Below are 26,667 nucleotides of genomic sequence, written 5' to 3'. Positions count from 1 at the left end.
TACTGATGTATATCCTTGCAAGTGTAGTAGTTGTGTATATGTTGGTGCAAACATTGATTTCCATAATTGTTTACCTAAAATCTAAATAACGGCTCTATTAAAGGAAAAAAAAATTCCACAATTGATCCTTCTTTTTAAAATCTAAATTATTCAAAATACATGAATTATTATGTTACTACTAATATTATACACAGCTACTATCTTAATGTGTTAAATGTGTTATGTTGGGCACTGTGGATGATACAGAGGACTTTATGTAATACTGGCTTTGCAATGTTTACATCCCGATGAGAAAAAACAAAACAAAACATAAGGAACATGGTAAAGATCCACATGTTGGTTTGCATGCATGTGGGAGTCTTGAAGAAAAAGACTAAAAAAAAAAGTAGTTCCTATAATGTGTCAGTTACTGGGAGACAACATGAACAAAAGTGATATGAACAGTTTCCTTATGGAGTTTAGAAACTAAACGGAAGTGCAGTGTGACCAAAACTTCCCACTCCAGCCTAATTTCCCTTCTTTGATATTCTCCCAATTTTTACTCTTTTCACTAATATTACATTTTAACAAGTTATTTATTTGCCCAGAAATTTCTCCTGTCTCCTCTTAGTTTAGTTCACTCACTCTTATCTAAAAGCCAAGTGTTATTTTCCAAGAATCCTTCCCTGGCCTCTGTGACCAGGTTGAAGTCTTCTAAAACAGACACTTTTAGGACTGTATTTTACTTTTTAACTCTGTTATCATTTACATTTTTAATTTGTCTGTTGAATATATGATTATCTCTACTGCCTCATCAGCTAAAAGGGAAGCACTATAAAGGTAGGGACCATATCTGCTTTATTTACCATTATATTCTCAATTTATAGCACAATTTTGGCACATAAGTCGATTTTCAATAAATATTTGTTGAATGAAGTGAATACTGTTTCTTATCCCATAGCAAGAGTCTCTACAAGATTGACTAAACCTAATATTTATTGATATGTCTCAGTAGAGTAAGATTAATTTGTGAATATGTGATATTTAGAAAGAATATTTCCACTGGAAGTGCATACTTGGTGACCTAGGTATGAATTCATGTTGCATTTCATTTGATGTATCCAAGGAGTAAAAAAAATTAAAGTGCTCTCAGATTTACATTTATACCATTATTTTCTCAAAATATGATATACAAATATTATGTATAAGAACCTGGGTTGCTATATAAGTATATGACTAGCTAGGAAGAAAAAGTTGGAAATGTTATACTTCTCAATTTTCTTCTCCACTTATTCCTCTTGCTGTTTCTCTAGCTTCCCCTCTCTCACGCTGTGCCCTTTGGACTCTCATTAGCACCTCAATGACAGATTTCTCATAAAATTAAAGAACAGACAAAAATAAATATAGCCATGTTATCTACTTATTGATGAATCTTCTTAGCACAGGGAATAAAGATGAAATCAAAAAATTTTTACAGTAATCCCTCATTTATTTCAAACCTATTAATTGTAATTTTTGATCTATCCCAAAAGGCCTCATATGATTAAACCAGATTAAAAGTACAGTGCATAGTAATTTTTTTTAAGTTAGAGTATTTTCACTGTGCATGCCTCAATGATTTTCTTAAAATACATTTAATAGCTTATATTTCTTACTAATTAAGAGAAAATACTAAAGAATTTCAGATTATTGTGTTTCCTTTTTTTTTTTTTTTTTAATTTAAAATTCCTTTTGCTTTTTTTTTTCTTTTTTTGAGACAGAGTCTTGCTCTGTCTCCCGGGCTGGAGTGCAGTAGCACCATCTCAACTCACTGCAAGCTCCGCCTCCCGGGTTCACACCATTTTCCTGCCTCAGCCTCACCAGTAGATGGGACTACAGGCGCCCACCACCACGCCCGGCTATTTTTTTTTGTATTTTTAGTAGAGGTGGGGTTTCGCTGCATTAGCCCAGGATGGTCTCGATCTCTGACCTCATTATCCCCTCGCCTTGGCCTCCCAAAGTGCTGGGATTACAGGCTTGAGCCAACGCACCAGGCCTCCGTTTGCTATTTTTTAAAACTTTTGTTTTAGGTTCGAAGGTACATGTGAAGGTTTGTTATGTAGGTAAACTCGTGTCATTGGGGTATGTTGTTCAGATTGTTTCACCCAGGTATGAAACCTAGTACTCAATAGCTCTGTTTTTCTGCTCCTCTCCCTCCCTCTTCCCACCTTGCACTGTCAGGCAGACCCCAGTGTCTGTTGTTCCCTTCTTTGTGTTCATGAGTTCGCATCATTCAGCTTTCACTTATAAGTGAGAACATGTGTTATTTGGTTTTCTGTTCCTGTAGTAGTTTGCTAAGACTAATATTTTATTATTTTTTCTGTCTTTCTGAATAATTTAACACTGCTATGCAAATAATTGGATAAAATATTTCTGTGTTTTATATATAATCTTAAACTACTATTTAATATAGAATCAAAGTTGTTTCACAAAGAAACACTTGACATAGGATATTTGAAATATTCTAAGGAGTCCATGTCATGGTGATACCACTTTAAAAGATTCCTTCAGAACTATTCCACTGAGTAATTTCTAAAATGGAATTTTACAGTACTGTGAATGGATATATGAATGTGTGAAAAAATAAATACAAACCTGTTGTTGCTGGCGTACATGATCATCACACCATGAAATGCTCAAATACATAAGGGCATTAATCACTGCATTATTTACTCATTGTAATTTCATTTACTTATTGCAAGCAATTATTGTAATTATTATTTAATGATGAGTCTGTGTGAGCTCTGGCACAAACTGCCTACAGTATTCCTTAAATTTCCGTGAAGAAAATTAAACAATTAAGAAAAGAAGAGCCACTGTTCAATTGAATTTCTTCTCATGCATATTGTTGTCAGATTATACATTTTAATTTTTTTTCCAGAATGTGAGGAGAAAACACTACATTCTGCCTTGTAAAAATGGAGAAGCATTAATTAGCTCATAGCAATTATTACCTAATACCCTTTATAGTACCTGTATTCTCATCATGAGGCCACACCTTTGTGTCTGCAGGCACTTATCGAGATATTTCATATGATAGAACCATGATCACTCTGGCAACAAAAATAATATAAAATTATAGTGACTAATTTTTAAGCACTTGCAATATGTCAGCCACTTTCAAAATGCTTTGCATTTATCATCTGATAACAATTATTTCTGGAAGAAGTTCTTTTTCTCCTTTATAGATTCAGAAACTGAGTCTTGTTGAAAGAAGGTAGTCCACGATGAAAGCTGGGATTCAAATCCAAGTTTATTTGCTTCCAAAACCATATTAAATCTTAACCATTATGCTGTGCCCAGAGGGGCTGATTTCATAGAGCAATTACCTGACCTCAGCAAAGATCAGAGAATAAAACGGATACTTTTGAAGCATAGAATGTGGGAAAGGAAACAGAACTAGCTTACTCCTAAGAAATGTGAACCCAGTTAGGACACAACAGTTGACTTTTCTAAGCAGCCAGGAGTGTGCAAGAACCAATTTCACCTCTCAGCCAATTGTGCCTCACAAATAATTACTTCTGGATCTTTAATTGCTTTGAAATGGCAATGCCACTGATACATTAGACTTTCTAGTTTGAGGAATTGTTTTTATATTGTAATTCACTGACTTCCCTTGCTTGTTTGCTGTTAAATCCACGTGTTACATACTTAAAATAGAAGTGCATCATAATCATATGAAAACACTAAACTTGGCATTTCATGAGTGTGTGTCACTAAAGACTGAGTAATTGCAGCCTTCAGGCAATTTAGGAAACTTTGTTTCTGTTAAATACAAATCAACATCAGCATTCCAGTTATCCATTGTTGAGCTAAATAGTCTCAATTAAGATTTATTGCTCAGTCTTGGATATATTAAATGCTTAGAGCAGTTCACATATCAGAGGATTTTTGTTTACTACTTACAGTGATTTTTATGTTTAAAATGCACTTATATTATGAATTTTATCCCTTACGCCTCATGTAAAGGAACTTGGGTTGGGCTTGTTAATCAACATTACCCTTCATGGCTTTTCTTAGGAATCTTGTGTACTATATATTTTATTTATTTATTTGGTGTTTCCCTTTTATTGTTTTTTTTTTTTTTTTTTTTTTTTTTTTTTTTTTTTTTTAATGAAACGGAGTCTCAGTCTGTCACCCAGGCCGGAGTGTAATAGCACAACTTGGCTCACTGCAACCTCTGCCTCCCAGATTCAAGCAATTCTCCTGCCTCAGCCTCCCGAGTGGCTAATTTTGTATTTTTAGTAGAGATGGAGTTTCACCATATTGGCCAGGCTGGTCTTGAACTCTGACTTTGTGATCCACTCGCCTCAGCCTCCCAAAGTGCTGGGATTACAGGCTTGAGCCACCACTCCCGGCTTTCCCTTTATTTTCAATATAATCCCAATTGAAAGTCATTTGCTTACTTAAACTTGAAGTACATTTTCTTGAAATCTACCAGGCATTTTCTATTACTTCATTCCAACTCATACACTGTATGAAGTAGATTGTGAATTATATTCATAGATAACATTCTTAAGCACTTTTTTACCACATCAAATAATATAAGGAACCTCAGTTTTTAGAAGTAAAGTTTAAAAAAAAGTCCTGGATAGGTTTCCTTGTTCAGTATAATGTATTTCTGTTATTGATATATACTTATTACTGAGCACAATCACTATTATTATGTAGGAAGCACATTCCATGTAAGACTGCACATCTCAAAAGAAATGTTACAAATAGGTTACAAAAAAGGCCAGAGGAGTTGAAAACTAATATTATAATTACGCATGCTAGCACACAAATAATTTAAATATATTATACTTTCATCTGATTATTCATTTACTCATTTAATTCAAATGTTTTTAAGTTGAGGGTGCGGGGGAGGTAATTTCGTTTTTTTTTTTTAGACGGAGTCTTGCTCTGTCTCCCAGGCTGAAGTGCAGTGGCGCGATCTGGGCTCACTGCAAGCTCCACCTCACGGGTTCACGCCATTCTCCTGCCTCAGCCTCCCGAGTAGCTGGGACTACAGGCGCCCGCCACCTCGCCCAGCTAATTTTTTGTATATTTAGTAGAGACGGGGTTTCACCGTGTTAGCCAGGATGGTCTCGATCTCGTGACCTTGTGATCCGCCCGCCTCGGCCTCCCAAAGTGCTGGGATTACAGGCGTGAGTCACCATGCACAACTGGGAGGTAATTTTTTTAAAAAGATTGTGAAGTGTACACTAGGTACTAGACCCTAAAAATAAAACCTGGTACCATCCTCAAGGAGGATATAGTTCAGTAAAGAAAAAAAATCACAGATAATTAAAAGCCATTTGAATGAAATTTTTAGTTGAGTTAAACAAAACAAAAACACTCAATATTTGTCATGAGTACTATGTTCATCATACAGATTAGATAAGTAGATACTGAAAATAACTAATATTTTGTGGGGAAGAAATTTAGAAAAAAAAATTGTAACCAAATTGATGATATTTTGAAATTTCTACAGGATCTTGAAAAAAGTAACTTTTTTTTTTTAAACGACAGAAAGAGGAGGGACTTTCCTTATTCTTAGCAGAAAGGAAAAGCAGGCATAAAAGGCATAAAAGAGGATGATATGTGTAAAAAACTGTGAATTTTTCTATATGCGTAGCAAATCTAACATAAGGAAATATTTAGCATTATGTTGTCAGGAACTAGTTTAAAAATATTTGAGTGACACAATCCAGTGCTTTAAAAATATTTTGTTCTATTTTACTTATCAAGCTATAAAATATAGTTTTGGAAAGTTATAAAACTATAGGTATTAAAGCTTTTAAAATGCTTTTAAAAGAAAACACTTAAAAATAATTTCGTTGATTCTGGTTTTTCCTCTATTTCTGTGTGTGTTATTTTCACAAAGGCACATAAATTTTGCTACTCATAAGGGCTCGGAATATGGATAAACTGTTCGAGGTAAAATGAGTTATGTTAGGAAGGATGGAGGAAATGTTGAAATCTTACCTTGAATAGGATAAGTAGTAAGGGATCATTTTAGCTCTGTAACTGACAGGGTGAAATGAGAAGGGTAATTTCCAGGAAGGATTTAGATCGGGGTAAGATAAGGGTAGTATACTCGACTAATTATTGAACAATGTTCTTTTAAAATAATGTGCTTTTACTGAATAATTTTTTTTAAAAATTTGATGTAGGCCAGGCATGGTGGCTGATGCCTGTAATTCCAGCACTTTGGGAGGCTGAGCTGGGCAGAATCACTTCAGACCAGAAGTTGAAGACCAGCCTGAGCAACGTGGCAAAACCTGTCTCTATAAAAAATATTTGATACAAAAAATTAGCAGGGCGATATGGGAGGCTGAAGCAAGAGAATTGCTTGAGACCGGGAGGCAGAGGTCGCAGTGAGCCGAGATCATGCCACTGCACTTCAGCCTGGGCGACAGAGTGAGACTCTGTCTTGAAAAAAAAAAAAAAAATTAATAGTTTAAAGGTTTATATACACATTTTTGTGTGAACATTAGTTTTTATTTCTCTGAGATAAATTCCCAGGAACGCAATACTGGGTCATATTGCATCAGTGTTCTCAGTTTTATAAGAAACTGTCAAATTGTTTCCTAGAGTGGCTTTACCATTTTATATTTACACTAACAGTGTGTGTCAGTGATCCAGTTCTCTGTATCCTTGTCAGCATTTAGTGTTCTCACTGCTTTTTATTTTAGCTATTCTGATAGATATATCGTGTATTGTCATTTAAAAACACTTTTATTTCTTCTAGACTTTAGGTTGTCTATAATAGTTTTCATTTTAATTTGCATTTTCCTATGATATTGAATATCTTTTTATGTGTTTATTTGCCATTTGTATATATTATTCTGCAAAATATTTCTTCTGTGTTCTCTGTTCTCTGTTCTGTGTAATTTTCTTCTCTGTTCTAGTCATCACGTTCCATGTCTTTTGCCCATTTTGAATTGCAATTTTTTTAACTATTGGGTTTTGAAAGTTCTTTTGTTGATACTTACCTTTTGTTTGATGCATGGATTGCAAATATTTACTCCCAGACTAAATCATGTCTTTTATTACTTTTCACAGAGCAAAAGTTTCTAATTTTGATGTGCTTGTTTTATAATTGAGAGAATATTGTGATTACGAATGAAGTACACAATCTCAACATTTTAAATAATTAGATTATCTCCAAATTATCAGTTATGGGATTACCAGAGAGATGGTTGCAGGCTTTAGAATAGAACCTTAGTTTGAAAGGGCAGTATAAACATTTATACCACTCATAAATATAGCTAACATTTACTTCATGCTTTCCATGTGTCAGACACAATTGTATGAGGCATTATTCTTATCATTACCACCTCACAGTGGTGCAGTAGCCAGGGCAAGGCTGCCAGAAATACTTAGACAAGGTAACTGAAGCCTAGCACCTTGATTTGTCTTCACTTCACAGAGAAGCCAGGGATGGAACAGACAAAGTGCTTGGGTTTCCTCAGCACATTCTTTTTTTTTTTCTTTTTTTTTTGAGACAAAGTCTCACTCTGTTGCCCAGGCTGGAGTGCAGTGGCATGATTTCAGCTCACTGCAACCTCCACCTCCTGGGTTCAAGCAATTCTCCTACCTCAGCCTCCCGAGTAGCTAGAACTACAGGCGTGTGCCACCACACCTGGATAATTTTTTTGTGTTTTTAGTAGAGTTGGAGTTTTGCCATCTTGGCCAGGCTGTTCTCGAACTCTCAACTGAAAGTAATACACCCGTCTTGGCCTCTCAAAGTGCTGGGATTACAGGCATGAGCCACAGAGCCCAGCCAGCACACCCATTCTTTACCCAGCAAAATCCAAATATTCTCAGGATGGATAAAGCATTTCTTGAGATAGCCTAATAGTGAATACTTCCCCATGTAATAACTAGCCTCCATCAGAGCTAAAGTTTTAATGTTTCCAAAACAGTTCTGCCCCAGGAATCGGAATTGTCATGCCATTTCTGATGAAGTCTGAAAAAATGTTCATTTTCGGATATTTCAAATATTATGATTCTTCTACAGGTATAGCATGTGGATGTAACTTATTGGTGTTTCTCTATATTTTGTGTTTTCAATGACCAGTTTCTAAAACTTGCACAGTCCCAGAAGTAGGAGTTGTTTTCTACTGTCTGAAGTTAGTGCCAGAAAAAGAATATTTAGAAGATTTTTGATTATATTTTTATAGCTGTGTAGAGGCCTAGAAGTTAATCCTCTATATTTTAATATTCATGGTGTGTCTATTTCCCATATCTACATCTCTACCATTTCCCTGTCTCCAAAGGTTTCACCATTGTAATACTCTTTCCAGAAAAATTTAAATGGCCCAGTTGAATTTACTAAAATATTACATTTGAAAGCTTATAAAAATATGCAGTGTTTAGAATATGTTTTTAAAAATTGTGTGTCACAAAATTACCTGGAGAAATATTTTAAAAATACTGAGGCCCAGGACCAGCCCAAACCAATTAAACTGAAATTTTGTGGACTGGGGCTGTAGGATCAATATTTTAAAATGACTTTCCAGATAAGTATAATTCCCAGCTAGGGATAAGAATTTTGAGTTAAATTTGCTAAGTGATGGAAATGTATTAAAAATTATCTATTGAAAGCCTTAATTCTTAATTTTTAAAATTCCTTTTTTATACCCTTCCATTTTTATTTTAACTCCATATTGCATATTTATTTAATTTTGAGCCGCTTAGAAAATAAATGAGACACACAAAATGAACTGCCTAGTTTTAATTGCAACAACACTTAAAACTTAATAAACATAATTTTTTCAATAATATATGAAATACTGTATGTAGGTAAATTACATTATTTAAAAATATTTAGTTGTTTCTTATATTAATATGTAGAATATTTCTATTATGAGAGAAATTATATAATTTTTGCAATTTTCATTGTCTCCATAAAAATTAAGCTGGTCTATTTAAATTAAAATGTTCAAATAAAATAATATATAAAGGAAAATTTGGGACTGATAATAAGGAATGTTAGAATTAAAGCATAAGGGTTAACTGTATTTTCATAAAAATAGAAAAGATAGGTAAAAAAGATAATTTTTTCATTTCCTAAAGTTTTTTCTCTATTTAAATGGTGACTTTTTAAATATATACTTATTATGTTATTCTATCTAGATTTCCTCGTTTGATAGCCAAATTCAGATGCTTCAAAAATTAGTTAAATATGTCTCGTAAAAACAAAACTGTGTTACAACTGATATGTTCTTTAGACAGATTCTATGGCCCTTTTGAAGATTTTCAAATTTCAGTCACCCATTCTGAGGATCCTTTAGTACAGACATAATTATATTTCTTTGCATAGGTTCCAGGACAGTTTTATAAATATGCTCACGTTTGACCTGTTTTCTCATGGGTATTGATTTGGCATTCTAACATCACTGAGTAGTTTTAATTGCATTAAACAATTTTGTTCACTGCCTAATGATTCATTTTTTAAAATATTAGCAGAACAGAGAACTGATTCAGAAATTACTCCAACACCATTTATACCAATTAATCATTTAGTGTTGTTAGGACTTAAGTGAATGATAATAACAAAATGAAAAATCTTATGATGCGAAAACATTTGCATTAATAAACTTCAGAGATATGTATTATACTTCTATATATATCTATACTATGAATATAAAGCATATGTCACCAGTTTTTAAAATTAATAATAATAATGTAAAGCATTGCAATTCTGTTTTATGAACCTGAGAATACATGCACCGAAGAACATTTAAAGGTTAAGCTAATATATGTAACAGGAAAGAAGATACATGGAAGGAGTTATGTGATATGCATCCGTGCATATATATATAGAGAGATTAATAGAGAAACTTTAAATATCGTTTTTGTGAACCTTAAAACTATTAATTTGATGCTATTCAATGTTAAAATTAATTTAAATATTTAAGCCATACTAAGTAGAGCTGTTGAATCATTGCTCTTCCTCTGTACTTGTTATAGTATCTGGGTATAAGTAGTACATTAAAAAATTCAGTTGGGGCCAGGTGCGGTGGCTTACACCTGTAATCCCAGCACTTTGGGAGTCCAAGGTGGGCAGATCAGGAGGTCAAGAAATCGAGACCATCCTGGCCAACATGGTGAAACCCCATCTCTACTAAAAATACAAAAATTAGCTGGGCATGGTGGCACATGCCTATAGTCGCAGCTACTTGGGAGGCTGAGGCAGGAGAATCACTTGAACCCAGGAAGCAGAGGTCGCAGTGAGCCGAGATTGTGCCACTACACTCTAGCCTGGCGACAGAGCAAGACTCCATCTGAAAAATAAAAAAATATTCAGTTGGGAAGATAACTAAACTTTCCTAGGCAGAACTCTTTGAAAACAAGCTATAGTTTCATAATGGAATTAACTAAATAGTCTGTCCATTTATTTGATGTTTATTATTTTTCTTCTCTATTCTAGTCATCATGCTAGACAGCAAATATAATAAGCTGACTATGACAAAGTCTGCTTCCTCTAGTCACAGTCCAGAAGCAAAGACATTGAATAATAGACTCTGGGTGAACTCAGATCCAAAAAAAAAAAAAGAGAGAGAGACAAAATTCTTTCCTCTGTGAAGCCCCCACTTCTTTAAATTCCTTGGCATTGTGTATTGAATTGATTTATGAGGTTTTATTTATTTTGTTTACACTTCCTATACTCCCTAGCTTCCTCCCACATTTTAAATATAAACTGTATATGGTAGAATCACATACATATGGAAAAGTAAACCATCCTAAATATATGGCTTGATGAATGGTGATTAAATGAATTTGCCTATATAACCAGCGCCCAGATCAAGAAACAGAATTTAATTAGAAACACAGTAGCCCTGTGGCCAATCATTACTTCACATTCCACACATCCTGACTCTGAGCATAAACTAGCTTTACCTTGGTCTTTCCAAAAATAGAATCATACACGTATTAAAAGAAAAAGTAAAAGAACCAGGCAAGGTGACTCACACCTGTAATTCCAGCGGCTCAGGAGGTTGATGTGGTAGGATCACTTGAGCCCAGGATTTCAAAACTGCAGTGAGCTATGATTGTGCCACTGCATTCTAGCCTGGGCAACAGAGTGAGACCCCAACTCTCGGAGTGGGGGGGGGAGGAAAGAGGATCTAATCCATAGAGATAACTGTTAAATGCCTATAATTATTCACATTCTTTGTCCTGGGAATCCCTGTAATTGAGAATTATTAGGCTATATTTCACCTTCTCTCAATGCACTTGAATCTGTGTGTCTTTTCAATCATCTGCCCTTCTCTCCTTTCATTGTTTTTTAAGGGAAGGAATGATCTGTGATTTGTCCACTTTATTCTCTGAGAGAGATCCCAGGAAGAGTTGGTTGCATTGTCTGCCTGAGTATATGCCCACATGCACTTTTCCATGAGTAATTATGGATCACAGAAGGCCAACATGGTTCCACAGAGTTATTGTTAAAATGTGGATACTGATGCTGCTGAGCATGACAGTAGTTAAGTAGATGTGTGCCAAGGACCTTTAGCAAACAAAAAGTACCTACCCTGAGACCTCTGAAAATGATGGCCACCACTATAATATGTGAAGTTGCCCATAAAATACAATAAAGTCCAGCCTTACCTCCAGTGACACACTGTGCCATGTCGAGATTAGCGTCTTAAGCCATTGACTTGATTCACTCACTTGCCGAAAGATTTATCTCCTCCATATCAGCCTCCAAATGAGCGCATTTTAATTCTGTGCTTTGGTAAAATTACTATTTGCTGAAAATCTTCCATTTTTGGATTTACTTAAAGAGGGATGAAATCACCAATTTAAATCTGTAACTGCCTAAGTAAATTTTATGGAAAATAGATGAGTAATTATAAATTTCATCAGTTAAATTAGTATCCCGAATGAGTCATTACACATTAAAACTTTCTGAGGCAAAGTGGCATAATGAAGAGGGCAGGCACTCAATTTGGAAACAGAAACTTTCTAAAAATATCTGGAACGTCCACTAACTAGCTATGAACACAGATTTCTTATCTACTCTAGGTACTATTTTTTGTATCTGTAAAATTGAACTGTAATTTCTTTCAGAGGAACAAGATTAGGTCAGTAATCCATAGAGATAACTGTTAAGTGCCTATAAAAGTATAATGTTTCTCTGTCAGTTAAAACTGTTTATGTTGGCTGGGTGCCATGGCTCATGCCTGTAATCCCAGCACTTTGGGAGACCAAGGTGACAGGATTCCTTGAGCCCAGTTGTTCAAGACCAGCCTGAGCAAAATAGTGAGCCCCCATTATTTAAAAAAAAAAATGAAAAAAATTAGCTGGGCCTAGTGGTGCGCATTTGTAGTCCTATCTATGCAGGAGGCTGAGACGGGAGGATTGCTTGATCCAAGGAGTCTGAGGCTGCAGTGAGTTATGATTGCATCACTACACTCCAGTCTAAATGATGGGGTGAGACCCTGTCTCTAAAAAATAAACAACAACAACAACAAAAACGAAAACAACATATGTGTATTTTCCTATTAGCCACATCTTATTTGTAAAGATAAAAATCTGAGCTTTCAACTTATTCTTTGCCCTCAAATCCAGTGGTGCTAGGTGAATATTATAATTTAAGTGGCTATCATTATGTTTAAGTTGTAAAATTTAATTACAGGTCTATCGATAGACTATGTGGAAAACAAGCTTTATTGGATCAGTTCGGGGAATGGAACCATCAATAGATGCAACCTGGGTGGTGGTAATTTAGAAGTAATCGAGTCAATGAAAGAAGAATTAACAAAAGCTACAGCCCTAACCATCATGGGTAAGTGAAATGATTCTATAGCTTGGTTGCTTTGTATTGAATGAGGGCTGATTTATTATGACTTGTTACAATCTTAGGAAAGTCACTGCTAACACCAGAACTACATTCAAATTGCACACTTTTGTGAGGTTTTCTTCTCTTCCTTCTTTTCCTCTTTAGCAAACAGACTTATAAGATTATCCAGATCAGAAACTTAGCGTTAGCAATACTAACTTTACTGTCACTGATTCTTGGTGTACTATGACTTATATTATTTTATAATTATTATTTTCTGTGTTCTACTATAGTCCTCTAAAGTGTAAGGGCCTTGTGCATTTGTCACGATAAAGTCAAACCTGGCTTATCTCCATTTAATAAAGAACAGCTTGATCCATAGATAGAATTCAAAAGACAAGACAACAGGGTCCATTTGACCAATGATTGAAATAATTTCCCATTGAATAATTCTTTTCAGTGTTTCAGAGTGAGTAAAAATTTTACTTATTTGAGTCTTATTTCCATTCCTTTGAATTCGATCTTCTGGGGAAAAAAAGGTGCCAGGTAAGTAAAATGATTAGGAAACTAAAAGGGAGGTGTGGCTGCCATGGAGCAAATAATTAACCTCTACTATATTGATATTAGAAGCTCATTTTTGAAATGTAAGTTTCAGTTTAAGAAGATAGTTTGAATTTTTCAAAAGATGTTGAGTGGATAGCATAAAGAAGAACTCTTTGGTGAGGATGGCTGAGTTTTGATTTAGTGAATGGCTGACTCTAAGCTGAAGTTCGCAGTAGGTGAAGGGTGTGAGAACTGGATAATCTACATAGAATTTCAGTAATTGCATTTGGTTACAGGATGATAATCAGACAATTATTTAATATGTATAATTTTGAATATTGTGATATAGTCAGAATAACTTAAAAACTTATGGCCGGGCGCGGTGGCTCAAGCCTGTAATCCCAGCACTTTGGGAGGCCGAGACGGGCGGATCACGAGGCCAGGAGATCGAGACCATCCTGGCTAACACGGTGAAACCCCGTCTCTACTAAAAAATACAAAAAACTAGCCGGGCGAGGTGGTGGGCGCCTGTAGTCCCAACTACTCGGGAGGCTGAGGCAGGAGAATGGCGTGAACCCGGGAGGCGGAGCTTGCAGTGAGCTGAGATCCGGCCACTGCACTCCAGCCTGGGCGGCAGAGCGAGACTCCGTCTCAAAAAAAAAAAAAAAAAAAAAAAAACTTATACAATTTATGAAAATCTCATTTGAATATATTTTTATATTTATTTATATAGGTAAAAAATTATGCTTTTTAATTCTATATTCTAAATCTTTTAGCCATTTGAGAACATTTAGTTTCTCAGGTTTGTGAGAGTATTTTTGTTGCTTTTGTTTTATTATACTTTTTTTTTGCTAATGTTCATGAGTATATGTTAATAAACAGTAGTTAATTGAGACAGATTTGGGAATCCATTTTCTAGACAAAAATTTGTCTTTATCTTTGATTTTCAATTAAATTAAAATATCTCGATGAAGGTGAATAAGGTTTAAATATTGCAAATTATTATTTAAGAATGAATCTTCCTCTCTCGTGAAGGAAGGAAAAAAGGAGATTGTTTTAAAAAAAAACTTAAGTATTAAGATGATCTCTATTTCAATTTTTATTATAGGGAAAATAGACATGAAACTATCTGCCTATATCACAAAGTTGTGAGAATCACCTGAAGTTCTAAATGAATGTACTTTTTGAAAAGTAGAATTATATGGAAATGTCAAAGTTGTCATCTGATGCCTGTGAATTTGGTCCTTAAAGCACTCTCTATGTTTCCCTAGTTGGGAATTTCCAGATATGTGATAGAATACTTCATCAGATGTTTAGTGGTTTTCATTTGCTTAAGCTTATTCTTAAACTACTGTCCTTCTGCTATACCTCTTACTTTTTTTTGTTTCTAAATTATTTCTTAGAATCAGGTTTTTTTTTAATAGTTTTTCTTCAGATGAGGAATTTAAATGTGTAAAAGAGAAACTATCTTGTATTTAAGTCTCCAATTTTCTTTTGAGTCTTTGGGCAATTTCTGTGCTATTTATATAGCATTATATTGACATTCTTTTCTTTGTATATATCCAGAAGTTATATATAAAACAAAAGGGTTGTACTTGATAAATAGGTTATTTTACAGTAGGAATTTATTGACAATTGTTTTATAGTGTCTATAAGATGACTTTTTTAAAAAGCAATATATTACTCAGTATTGGAAAATGAACACTAATATTTTATCTTATGAGCCTTTGTACATATTTTAAATAAAAATAAGCAGAGTTTAAATTCCGAAAGTAATTGAGTAATCTGCAACAGTCTCTAAATCATCACCCACGTTATGTTTTCAAAAACTTATTTCCAGTGTACTTTATGAAACCCAAACTAGCAAATAGCATAAGCAATGCACTCAATAAATTAGAGGAAAGGTGTTAAAAATCTCGCATAACATTTCAAGGAAAGTCAGTGACTTTTAAGGGAAAAAAGTTCAATAAAATTGTTGCCTCGTAGGAATACTTAAGGCTTTCTAAAGGTTTATTTCTGCTAATATTTCTGCTGACCATGTTCTGAGTAGGAAATGAAGACTAAACTTACAAAGCTCAATGCTGTAAATATAGTATCAAAAAATGGAACAGGTATCTATCTTAGCTAAAAATAACGTCTGTTAGGTTTGTCAACTGATAAATGAAAGAAGGAGAAAGTTTGAGTAAGATCATAATGCCCATATTGTGTCAACCCTGTGAATCTGATATGACATCAGCTTTGCAGAGAAACCCCACATTCAGAAATTAAAATTCTCTTAACAAGTAATTTGCTGTGTAAGTATACCCCTTTTTGCCACCATAATTTGAGTAGCCCTGAAACATAAAGAATAAATATTTAAAACAAACAAACAAAACCTCTTGGCCAGGCACAGTGGCTCATGCCTGTAATCCCAGCACTTTGGGAGCCTGGGGCAGGCAGATCATGAGGTCAGGAGTTCGAGACCAGCCTGGTCAACATAGTGAAGCCCCATCTCTACTCAAAATACAAAAAAATTAACTAGGTGTGGTGGCGGGTGCCTGTAATCCCAGCTACTCGGGAGACTGAGGCAGGAGAATCGCTTGAACCCGGGAGGTGGAGGTTGCAGTGAGCCGAGATCGCACCATTGCACTCCAGCCTGTGTGACAATGTGAGACTCAGCTTCAAAACAAACAAAAAACTTCCTAATGCCTCTACTGGCAATATGTTAACTGGACATATCGAAATACACTTAGCAGTCTGAGATTTTAAAATTTAAAATCCATAACCAAAGAGAATCAGGGGAGGAATCTCTATAACATTTTCTGGCTTGGTTTTAAACTTTCTCTTCTCCTCAGGCTTCTCCTTCTTTCAAAACCTCCACCCTTTCTCTTTGAGAAGAAAAAAAGAAAAATGTGATGACCTGCTTGCTGCTCAGGCTGAATACTACAGTCATATAATAAAGGCAATGAAAAAGTAAAACACGGGAACCTCACCAATATCCAGGGGATTACTGAAGACTGCAGTTACACATGTTTAAAAAGAAATTTGTCTACAGTGATCCTGAAATTACACATCCAGAAAACAAGTCATTGTGCTATGAAGTGATGAGTATATACAAGTGTATGACGGTTCCCCAAAGAGGCTACATAGGTGCTGAATGATAAGTAACTGAAAGTTTGTCTTTCACTAAAATTTACGAGTAGTTTATCCTAAAGCTGAATTTTAAAAAAATCTCTTTGAATACTTTGCGCAAGTTTTTAAACCTCAAGGATTATAAATTGGAACCACTTGAGGCTCTTAGTTTTACTTAGAATAGTACCCAGATCAAAATAAAGCAATTATTTGATGAGTCAGTCAAGACCTCTAAACCAAGATATGTTTCATAAACACTTTACTATTTCTCCTTTTAATAAGTAGAGCTTAGCTTTCGTTCCTTTAAGCGTGGGTAGTATCTCATTTTTAGTGGAGAGTATAAGGCAGAAGTGATGATATGTGGCTTTGGGGACAAAGTCATAAAAAACATGAGCTTCCTTGCCCTCTCTTGGATCACTGTCCTTGGGCAAAGCCAGCTGACGTGTTATGAGGACACTCAAACAGTCCAATGGAGAAGTACATGTTGGAAGAAATGCAGATCTCCAGCCAGCAGCCATGTAAACTAGTCATCTTGAAAGCTGAACCTCTAGCCTCAGTCAAGATTTTAGCACAAGCCAACAGCTGTAAAGTAACCTCAAGGGAGACTCCAAACCAGAACCTCCCACGTGACTGCTCCCAGATTCTAGACCCACAGAAACCATGTGAGACAATGAATGTATTATGGTGCTAAGTTTTGTAGTCACTTTTTGCACTGCTATAGATACTAATTCATATTTTTACCTAGTCATTTATTTACGAATAGACTTAGAACTTCCAAATTTAATAGAGCTAGGCAGGTTATGAATGAGTAAAGTATGTCAGGGGTGATAAAACCAAATAGCTCCAACATAAATATTAAGTCGAATCTGAGTCTAGGCCTGCAGTATCTCAACTAGCTTGGGAGTAGCAGGATTTATGATGGAGTGGGAACAATGAATGTCCCACTTATGGTAGAACACCTCTCAGCTCCACTTATTTTTGTCATAAGAAATATTAACCATTTGCACCATATCTTTTATTTTTGAGGAGAAGGAAGAAATACAGATGTTTATTTGAAATCTCATAATTTTTAATTATTAGCAAGTAATCTTTTTTAAAAAATATTTTAGAAAAATACCATGCAGACTAACATACTCTTTAGGCTAGCTATGAAGGCTATGAAGGCTAACACTATAAAAGCCAAGCATTCTACAAAAAAGGAACAACAAAAATCCCTACAATAACCTTCTGTTGTTGCTTCAGCACAGAGGGCACCAGGTGTCACCTCTGGTTTGGTCATCATTTACATTGGTGACATTGAGTTGCTGAGAGAAAAGGATGGAGTTAAGACTGCTAACACCCAACTGTACCACTAGAGGGGACTTCAGTAGGAAAAAAAAAAAAAAAAGTCACCTGGTAGAGCTGGTATAATATACAGAGGAGAATAGGCCTCTCTTGTAGTGGACAGGATACGGGATTTTCTACGAAGATTTTCTGGTGGTGTTTGAACAGAGCTTGTATTCTGCCTGAGGTAAATACAGATTAAGAACATACTAATGTCAAGTCTGACTCTTACTTGAGTTAAACTCCTGAGAAGGCAATGTAACTACTTGTTGTAGAACTTTCACCCCTAACAGCAATAAATATCAATTGCCATTCATTCTTTCATTCTTTCAGCAAGCATTTATCAGTGCCCACTATGTGCCAACTGCTGATATACATGGTGGCAAGAATTCCAGCTTGCATAGTAACATGGAAGACAGACCATAAAGCAGATAAATCTGTAAAACATATAGTATGATAGTTGAATGTTAAGGGAAAAAAAAACAGCAGATCAGGGAAAATAGATAAGGAAATGTATGGGGTGAAATTTGAGTCTGAGTAGCCAAGAGTTTGCCAAGACAGTGACTTCTGAGTAAAGACTTGAAGAGATAATGAGAGATTGAAGGAATGCTGTGTGAACTAACAACTGCTTAACATTTTGTTGATTTTACAGTTTTTATATTATTATTTCTTAACATAAAACATAATTACATTAACATAAATCTTCCCAGGTGATAAGGTTAATTTTCTAAGTTAGAAATCTTTTAAGTTTGTCATGGCTCAAATAGAGCATTGTCTGTGCTTCTCCTGTTCTCCAGGGGGCTCACTTAGGCAGATGTGATTTACACTTGGGGTGCAATGACTGTTTAATGAGGACTATTAACACCTTTCAAGTTGCTAGATAAAAGCTGACTAACCTATAATTCTGCACATCAAATTCTTCTCCATTTTTGTTTTTATTTTATTTTATTTTATTTTATTTTATTTTAGAGATGGAGTCTCACTCTGTCACCCAGACTGGAGTACAGTGGCACGATCTTGGTTCACTGCAACCTCCAACTCCCAGGTTCAAATGATCCTCGTGCCTCAGCCTCCCCAGTAGCTGGGATTACAGGCATGCACCACCACACCCAGTTAATTTTTGTGTTCTTAATACAGATGGGGTTTCACCATGTTGGCCAGGCTGGTCTTGAACTCCTGACCTCAGGTGATCTGCCCACCTCGGCCTCCCATCTTCTCTATTTTTAAAGATGATCTTGTCAGTTTTCCTAACTGTCAGAGCTGGCAAATACAAAAGCTTCTACTTTCTAATATACAATAATAACTAGTTGCCCTAAAATTATATTTACAATCTTTTCTCTTAGATATTTTTTCTAAGTATTTTGCAAATTTTTTAAATGGAATTTTCTTTTATAAAATTACTTCTGTTTGTCTGGGCATGGTGGCTCACACCTGTAATCCCAGCACTTTGGGAGGCTGAGGCAGGTGGATCATGAGGTCAGGAGTTCAAGACCAGCCTGGCCAAGATGGTGAAACTCTGTCTCTACTAAAAATACCAAAAAAAAAAAAAAAAAAAAAAAAAAAAAAAAACAAAAAACACAAAAAACAAATTAGCCAGGCGTAGTGGCGGGTGCCAGTAATCCCAGCTACTCAGGAGGCTGAGACAGGAGAATCGTTTAAACCCGGGCTGCAGAGGTTGCAGTGAGCCGAGATCGTGCCACTGCACTCCAGCCTAGGAGATAGAGTGAGACTCTGTCTAAAAAAATAAATAAATAAATAAATACAAATTAAAAAAAAAAAAAAAACCTTCTGTTTTATGAAATAATAATAATACTGTAAAACAGTTTCCTACGTGATTTTAAATTATTTGTGCTATAAAATAGCGTATAGTCAGTTATGTAATATTTTACTGTTGATTACCTAGTATTCAGTTATAGGGATTTTTTTTTTTTTTAATTTACCTTTTCTCTCACAACTTTTGACATTTTTCTGGTCACTAATGCCTGCAGGAGACAGTGAGGAAAGCTCAAGTTAATCAAGACGCTGTTGAGTTTTTAGTGTCTTTATGAGGAGCAGGACTTTAAAACTATTGACTAAAATTAGGGTTTCTGGGTTATTTATGGATTTTATTTAACATATTTTTTTTTCCTTTCTGCATATGCAGTTTGAGAGCAGACTGCATATATTGTATTTACACTGAAGAGAAAGTGGAAAAAATAAATTCATGGAGATAAGAGAAAATACACATATGAAACAAATATTCTCACAAAAATAGTCTTATTTCTTGTTGAAAATTATGATGGAATTTAGGAAATAGAAGGATGATAGCTTATCTGTATTTTGTACTTTTTTATTGGGACATGAAAGAGCTGGTGCTAATAGATCATAGCTTTAAAATAGAACTGAGGTTATGAATCATATTTAAGCAAACCTGAAGTCAGTATGTCTAAATAGAGAATCACTGACATGTTTGTATTTAATGGTCAGCGTATCATTTAATCACAGATGCTCTTGACATTGTTTATTACAATGAATCATGTAGTAATTTGTCAAGATCAAGAGTTGGAGCCCTGGGCCCTGTAAGGAGTATGAGTTTGAATTTACCCTCCACCATTCACTCACACCTATGAGCGATTTATTCATTATTCTCTGCTACTCTATATGCACAGATGCTCTCGTTTATATTTCATTTTGTATATGCTTTTTGTTGTTGTTGTTTTATGGTACTAAATAATCTTTGGAAGTTGCATTTACCATGATATTTGTAGGTAAGGATTGCAAAATTATCAAGACATATTCTACTTGAGTGTCAAAGTGTAGTCATGTATATTTTTATTTATATATTTGTATGTCTTACCTTGGGCTGCTATAGCAAATTAACATAGGCTGAGGGGCTTTAAAAGCATCAGAAATTTATTTCTCACAGTTCTGGAGGCTGAAAGTCTGAGATCAGGGTGCCAATATGGTTGGGTTCTGGTGAGGACCCATTTCCAGATTATAGATTGCTTACTTTTTGTATCTTCTCATGGCAGCAAATGAGAGAGAGAAAAGAGAGAGAGAGAAAGAGCTCTCTGGGGATCCTTTTATAAGTTCACTGATTTCATTCATGAGGTCTTTACTCTCATGACCAAATTACCTTCCTAAGATCCCACTCTTTAATTCCATCAAATTGGAGATTAAGATTTCAACATATGAATTTTTGAGGGACACAAATATTCAGTCTATTATATGTGTGTATGTATGTACACATATATATATGCACATGCATACGTGCACAAGCACATATATAATCTTTATCTAACAGTTATATATTTTTATATATATTTATATATATATATATATCTCCTTATCTATTTCTCTGTATGTTGGCACAAAAGTAATTGTGATTTTGCCATTAAAGTAAAGGTAATGTTTTAACCTTACATGATTTTTATCACTAACGTGTTGATCCATTCATTAGTGATCAAATTATTAGTTTTAACTAAATAGGAAATAGTTTTAAATAAATGATTATATAGGTTAAAGCAGTACAAAAGAACATAAAAATTACAAAAAAAGTAAAGTTCATTTTGTGAAGTTATGCTAATCAGAATTCATTTTAATCTGTTTTTTAAGTTAGGCAAAACTATTTCAACTTTTAGTTAAGAATTTGGTAGGAGTTTACAACATAAAACTGCTTAATTTGTCTTAGAATAGGTTTGTGCTACCTATAAATATCTAAGTAGCTATCTCCAACAACCATCAAATCTTAGAAACACTTGCAATTGGCTAACCTCACTATGAACTAAAAGAAACTTTGAGTCACAAGTAAAGGCAAAAATAAATAAATAAATAAATAAATAAAAAGCCTTTAATTACACGATTTCCATAAATATTTAAGCTCTCTCTGCTAAATTTTTCTGTTTATCACAATTTAATATATTATACTACTGACCTGTTTCAAGTGGCAATTTTCCAGGAATTGGCTTAATCAGTAAACATTAAAAAGAGATTAAATTTTGGCTACTATGAGGATCAATCAAAAAAGGTATGTTCTGTGTGTATTTGCAGACTCATGTCACAGTCTAGTAATGAGAAAAAAGTTGGCTCTGTTGATTTGGTTATGCACACAACATTTGTTTTCAGTCAATATTAACCAAATAAGCTCATCATTTGTCTTTTAGGGAGCCCTTGAAAGGCTTTAGCAAACATAACCCTTAAGGACATTTGTTCGTGCTTTCTGTGGGCTAACCTCACAAACGAAGTTATCACAATAGCTGCTATGGAGATTCAAGACACATGGGTAGTTTACCCATGGGAAAGTCAAGGCTGTCAGATTAAAACACTTCCAGACACCATCTGCATATCAGAGAATGTCATGTTCATTTGTTCAAGAATGAATACAGTGTTCATATTGTTGGAGATTAAAGGTTTAAAATGTTCCCTCTAGATACTGTATGACAAAGCGCTTACAATTGTTTAACCTATCTGCTAACTGAAAAAAAAAAGTGAGTTACTGCTAATGACAGAAAAAAAAAATAGTTTTTACCTACACTAACTCTTAAGCTTTCTCAGCTGAATTCTCAACGATAATCAATGATAAGCTTTCAAAATTTATGTTTATTTCTTCTCACCAAAATATTACTTGGTATAATAAATAATTTTAGAACTTTAAAAGTAAATATCTAAGTGCTCAACTTGCACCCTTTTTTGAATTTTCTAAGATATACTTAATATGATATACTTGATAGAAAAATTTAAAAAATACATATAATACAAAACCTTGTAAAATTGGCATGCAGAAATCATCAAAAGTCTTTTTTCTACTCTTAAGATAAATTATTATGGCTAGTTGTCATGGAATCTATGGAACATTATAAATGATGGCAAATGACAGGTTCTGGGATTGATGCATTTAATCTTATTATCCTCAAACTGAGCACTTGCAGATTTACATTGAAATCTGGTTTGAAAGGAGTCTATATGCTGTCTTATTATAACAAGGTGGGGAGTCTGGTAATTTAAAAATTCCTTACCTCTTATAGTTCACCTTAAGGAGTCTCCTCTGTTTCCTACAATGCAAGTCCACTTTACATGTTGTCAAGTGCAGATTTTTTTTCAAAGCTTACTAAATCTCTCTCTTTCCCTGAATGTGAGAAGCAGCTGAAACTTCAAGTTTCAAAAAGAACTTTGCTTTTCAGAAGACCCTTCCTTCCCTCCCTACCTTTTCTTCTCTCTTTTACTCCATTCTCTCTGCCCTGGGCTCTCCATTGCTTTTCTCATGTCTTTCTTTCTTTCTTTCTTTCTTTCTTTCTTTCTTTCTTTCTTTCTTTCTTTCTTTCTTTCTTTCTTTCTTTCTTTCTTTCTTTCTTTCTTTCTTTCTTTCTTTCGGAGGAGAGAGGTTTATTTATTTCCTTTATGAGAGAAAACAAACTTTCAATTTCTGTATTTTTATTTTCTGAAAGTAATTTGAGTCAATCAGATTCTGAAATGTCCTTTACTTCTACAATTTGTAAACTATGATCTACAGAAACCTGTAAATGTTACAGAAATGCCCCTAATACCACAATCAATGCAGGTCTGTGTTTATCACAATGTTTTGAGGACTGGGGGTTACTGTGATGGGTTTTGCATTATATTTTGTCTAAAATAAATGTTCCAGCCAGGTGCAGTGACTCACGCCTGTAATCCCAGCACTTTGGGAGTCCAAGGCGGGTGGATAACAAGATGAGGAGATGGAGACCATACTGGTTAACATGGTGAAACTCCGTCTCTACTAAAAATAAAACATTGCCAGGCATGGTGGCATGTGCCTGTAGTACCAGCTCCTCAAGAACCTGAGGCAGGAGAATCGCTTGAACCTGGGAGGCAGAGGTTGCAGTGAGCTGAGATCATGCTACTGCACTCCAGCCTGGGAGACAGAGGGAGACTCTATCTCAAAAAAAAGGAAAAAAAAAGTTTCAATAGGACCAACACTGACCACAGTTAGTCAGGGCTTATGTGCTTAAGTGTTATGAAGGACCGAAGAGAGTTGTAAGATAATATCATGGTGTTAGAAATGCTGATGAATGGGGAAAACAGATTGATACATATAAAACTGATCCATGCAAATCATTGTACAAAAATGCAAGTAAGACTTCCAAATGCCTTCAGAAGGGGACTTCATGAGGAATGTAGCATTGAAAAGGCCCTGGATGAAGGCTAGAGTGGGGAGAGACCTAGAGGAGAGACAGAGGTGTTTGTAAGCTCATGAATGTAAGAGTCAGGGATGGTCCTTCATAAGGACAGCTTGACTAGATAGAATCTACTTGATTAAGAATTCACATATGTACCTCTCTTTCCATTCTGCTAAAAAAGTGACTAGTTGAAAATTGCACCTTTGAGGGTTTCTTTAAATAGTCTTGAATTTATAGGATTGGCTCTGGTCAATTCCTCCCTTTTTTAAATAACAAATAAAATGTAATTCCCTGACTGTAATAAAATGAGAAATAACAGCAAAGTAATTTAAAATAAAAAAAAAATCAATTCAATTTACAAATGCTTTGGGCACACTATATCTGAAGAAATAACTGCTTTTTCTCATATAAAGCGTCACTAGAAGTGAAATAGCTAAAAATGCAGACTAATGCAGGTATGCTGTGCTCTTAGCTCTAAAATAACAAGTGGAATTGATGTTGAAGGCTTGATTTTTCTGAAGTGGTGAACAATTTTTGGTAACATTTTGGGCAATATAAAGAACAATTATATTCATGGAAAATTTAGTATTTCTTAAAACCATGTGGAAACTTCTTTGTGTTTAGATGTAAAAGAGTTACATTCTGAGTTCAGATACCTGTAAACAAGATTTTTCATCAATATAAATGTCCACTGGGGTATTCAGTGGTCACACAGGAAACAGAACAATTTTTATTTTCAGTTTTTTATAAGATATTTACCCTCCTTGACTCCTTCCCCACTAAATATCAGTAATAGTCCCTAGTGATTTTGATAGCCAAAAATGACCTTACAAATTTCCTTAATTCCCCCAAGAGAATGGAAACCCTCCATTGACAACCACTGGAAAATTGCTTGTTGAATAGAATGAAACTGAATTCTCACTTCTAAAGCAACTCCTCTCCTGATTATCTTTTCTCTATAGCTATGTTTTCTCCCAGGCATTTGCCTTAAGCTCAGAGGGAACTGGACCGGTTTTTTCCCTTGTTTTATTACTGTTGTTGTCGTCTGTTTTACTTTCACCTTCTGGTTAGGAACTTCTTGTCTGAGCTACAGCATCGCCTCTTACCTTCCTCTCATTCTCTGTATCTCCAATCTCCAAACTTTCAAAATCTGCTATATTAGGACCTACTGTGGCATTACCTACTTAGTCAATTTCAGAGGCTGAAATAAAGGAGTGTTACTCAGAAATGCTCATTTTTTTTCACTTTCATTTACTAAATCTTGTTATCACAGCATTATTAGTTCCACCTTATAGACGAAGAAACTTAGGATCAATAAGATTTGTTAAAATCCAAAGCATTATTAGCATTATTAATCCCGCATTATAGACAAAAAAAAAAATTAGTAAGGTTTGTTAAAACCCTGTCCTGTAAGATGAATGCTCTGGGATTGTGACTCAAGTCAAATACTGTTTTACCATAAGGAAGAGCCTTGCTCCTGTAACCCTTCCTCTCATTTTGTTCTCCTCTATCCTTACTTCAGTCGTGTGCACTACATCCAGGTAAACTGTTTCTTCTTTATGTAATTATGCCTTAGTTATTTATCTTTGTCTTATTGTTCCTTGAGTGCATTCCCTGTTCATCAGCTATCCTAATGAGTGAAACATCATCCATTTTTCAAGACTATGTCTGCTTACCCCAATGTAATTGGCGATCTTTCTCTTCTCTGAACACATTCGTATTTTCCTAATTCGGTGGAGTATTTTTGTCTCCCAAAATAATCATGTACGGACATGTCTCACTTCTCCATAATTTGAGACCACATTTTATTCATATGTTTCACTCATAACACACAGCAAGGCACTTTATATTTAGTACATTTAAATAATAATAGTAAACTATATGAATAAATAGAATAATGAACACACACACAAACACCCTCCACTGTGACCAAAATATATTTTCAGCACAAGCAGACAAATGTTTATGTAAAATGACCATGGCCATAAATATATTATAGAATTTAAGTATTTATTGAAACACATATTAAAATAAAAAGTTAAGATATTAGGATATGAATTGAAATGGGGAGATAATGAAAAAGAGGAAAGATGTATAAAACATAACCAATCATTTCTGGCACCTATTACGTGTACATATGTATATAGAAATGCAAGGAAAGAAGGAATATATTGGATTGTGTCTGTTTTCATAGAAAGTAAACAGCTTAATGGAAGAAAAACAAAAACAGAAATTTAAACTCACACCAAAAGTAAAAGAGTTCCAAAACAAAACAAAAACTTTATAGAGTATTGGGTTCTTAAAGGTAGTCTCACAGCCAGGCCTAACAACATTATTCTCTTTAATAGTAATATTCTCTTTGATAGTAATAATTGTTAGTCTAAATTTTTAAAAAACATTGTAGTATTTAATTTACAAATCTATACTCATGTAATTCTTGCAGCAATCCCCTAAGAGATGTACCCTTAACATTGCTTATTTTAGAAATGTCAGCTGAGGCTCAGCTAGCCTGAATTAACTGCTCAGTTACATACAGTTAATAAATAGTGCACTTTGGGAGGCCGAGACGGGCGGATCACGAGGTCAGGAGATCGAGACCATCCTGGCTGACACCGTGAAACCCCGTTTCTACTTTAAAAATACAAAAAACTAGCCGGGCGAGGTGGCGGGCGCCTGTAGTCCCAACTACTCGGGAGGCTGAGGCAGGAGAATGGCGTGAACCCGGGAGGCAGAGCTTGCAGTGAGCTGAGATCCGGCCACTGCACT

At 34.8% G+C, this 26,667-nt stretch overlaps 1 protein-coding gene across 4 annotated transcripts in view; it reads left to right on the top strand.

The window, feature by feature from the left end:
* Window positions 1–26,667, top strand: part of LOC105492606 (LDL receptor related protein 1B) — a 1,932,714-nt gene that overhangs the window by 1,330,456 nt on the left and 575,591 nt on the right. For all 4 annotated transcript variants that reach the window (XR_011609732.1, XM_011759820.3, XM_011759819.3 and 1 more), the window contains exon 32: window positions 12,647–12,796. Coding sequence is in view for 3 of the 4 variants with exons in the window: in XM_011759820.3 (XP_011758122.2) it covers window positions 12,647–12,796 (150 nt within the window). In the remaining variant the exon portion in view is untranslated. The remainder of the gene's footprint in view (window positions 1–12,646; window positions 12,797–26,667) is intronic.

This window comes from Macaca nemestrina, chromosome 11, assembly GCF_043159975.1.
Source record: "Macaca nemestrina isolate mMacNem1 chromosome 11, mMacNem.hap1, whole genome shotgun sequence".
NCBI lineage: Eukaryota > Metazoa > Chordata > Mammalia > Primates > Cercopithecidae > Macaca > Macaca nemestrina.
The sequence above is the reverse complement of the archived record's forward strand: the minus strand, read 5'-3'. Positions and strand labels throughout refer to the sequence as shown.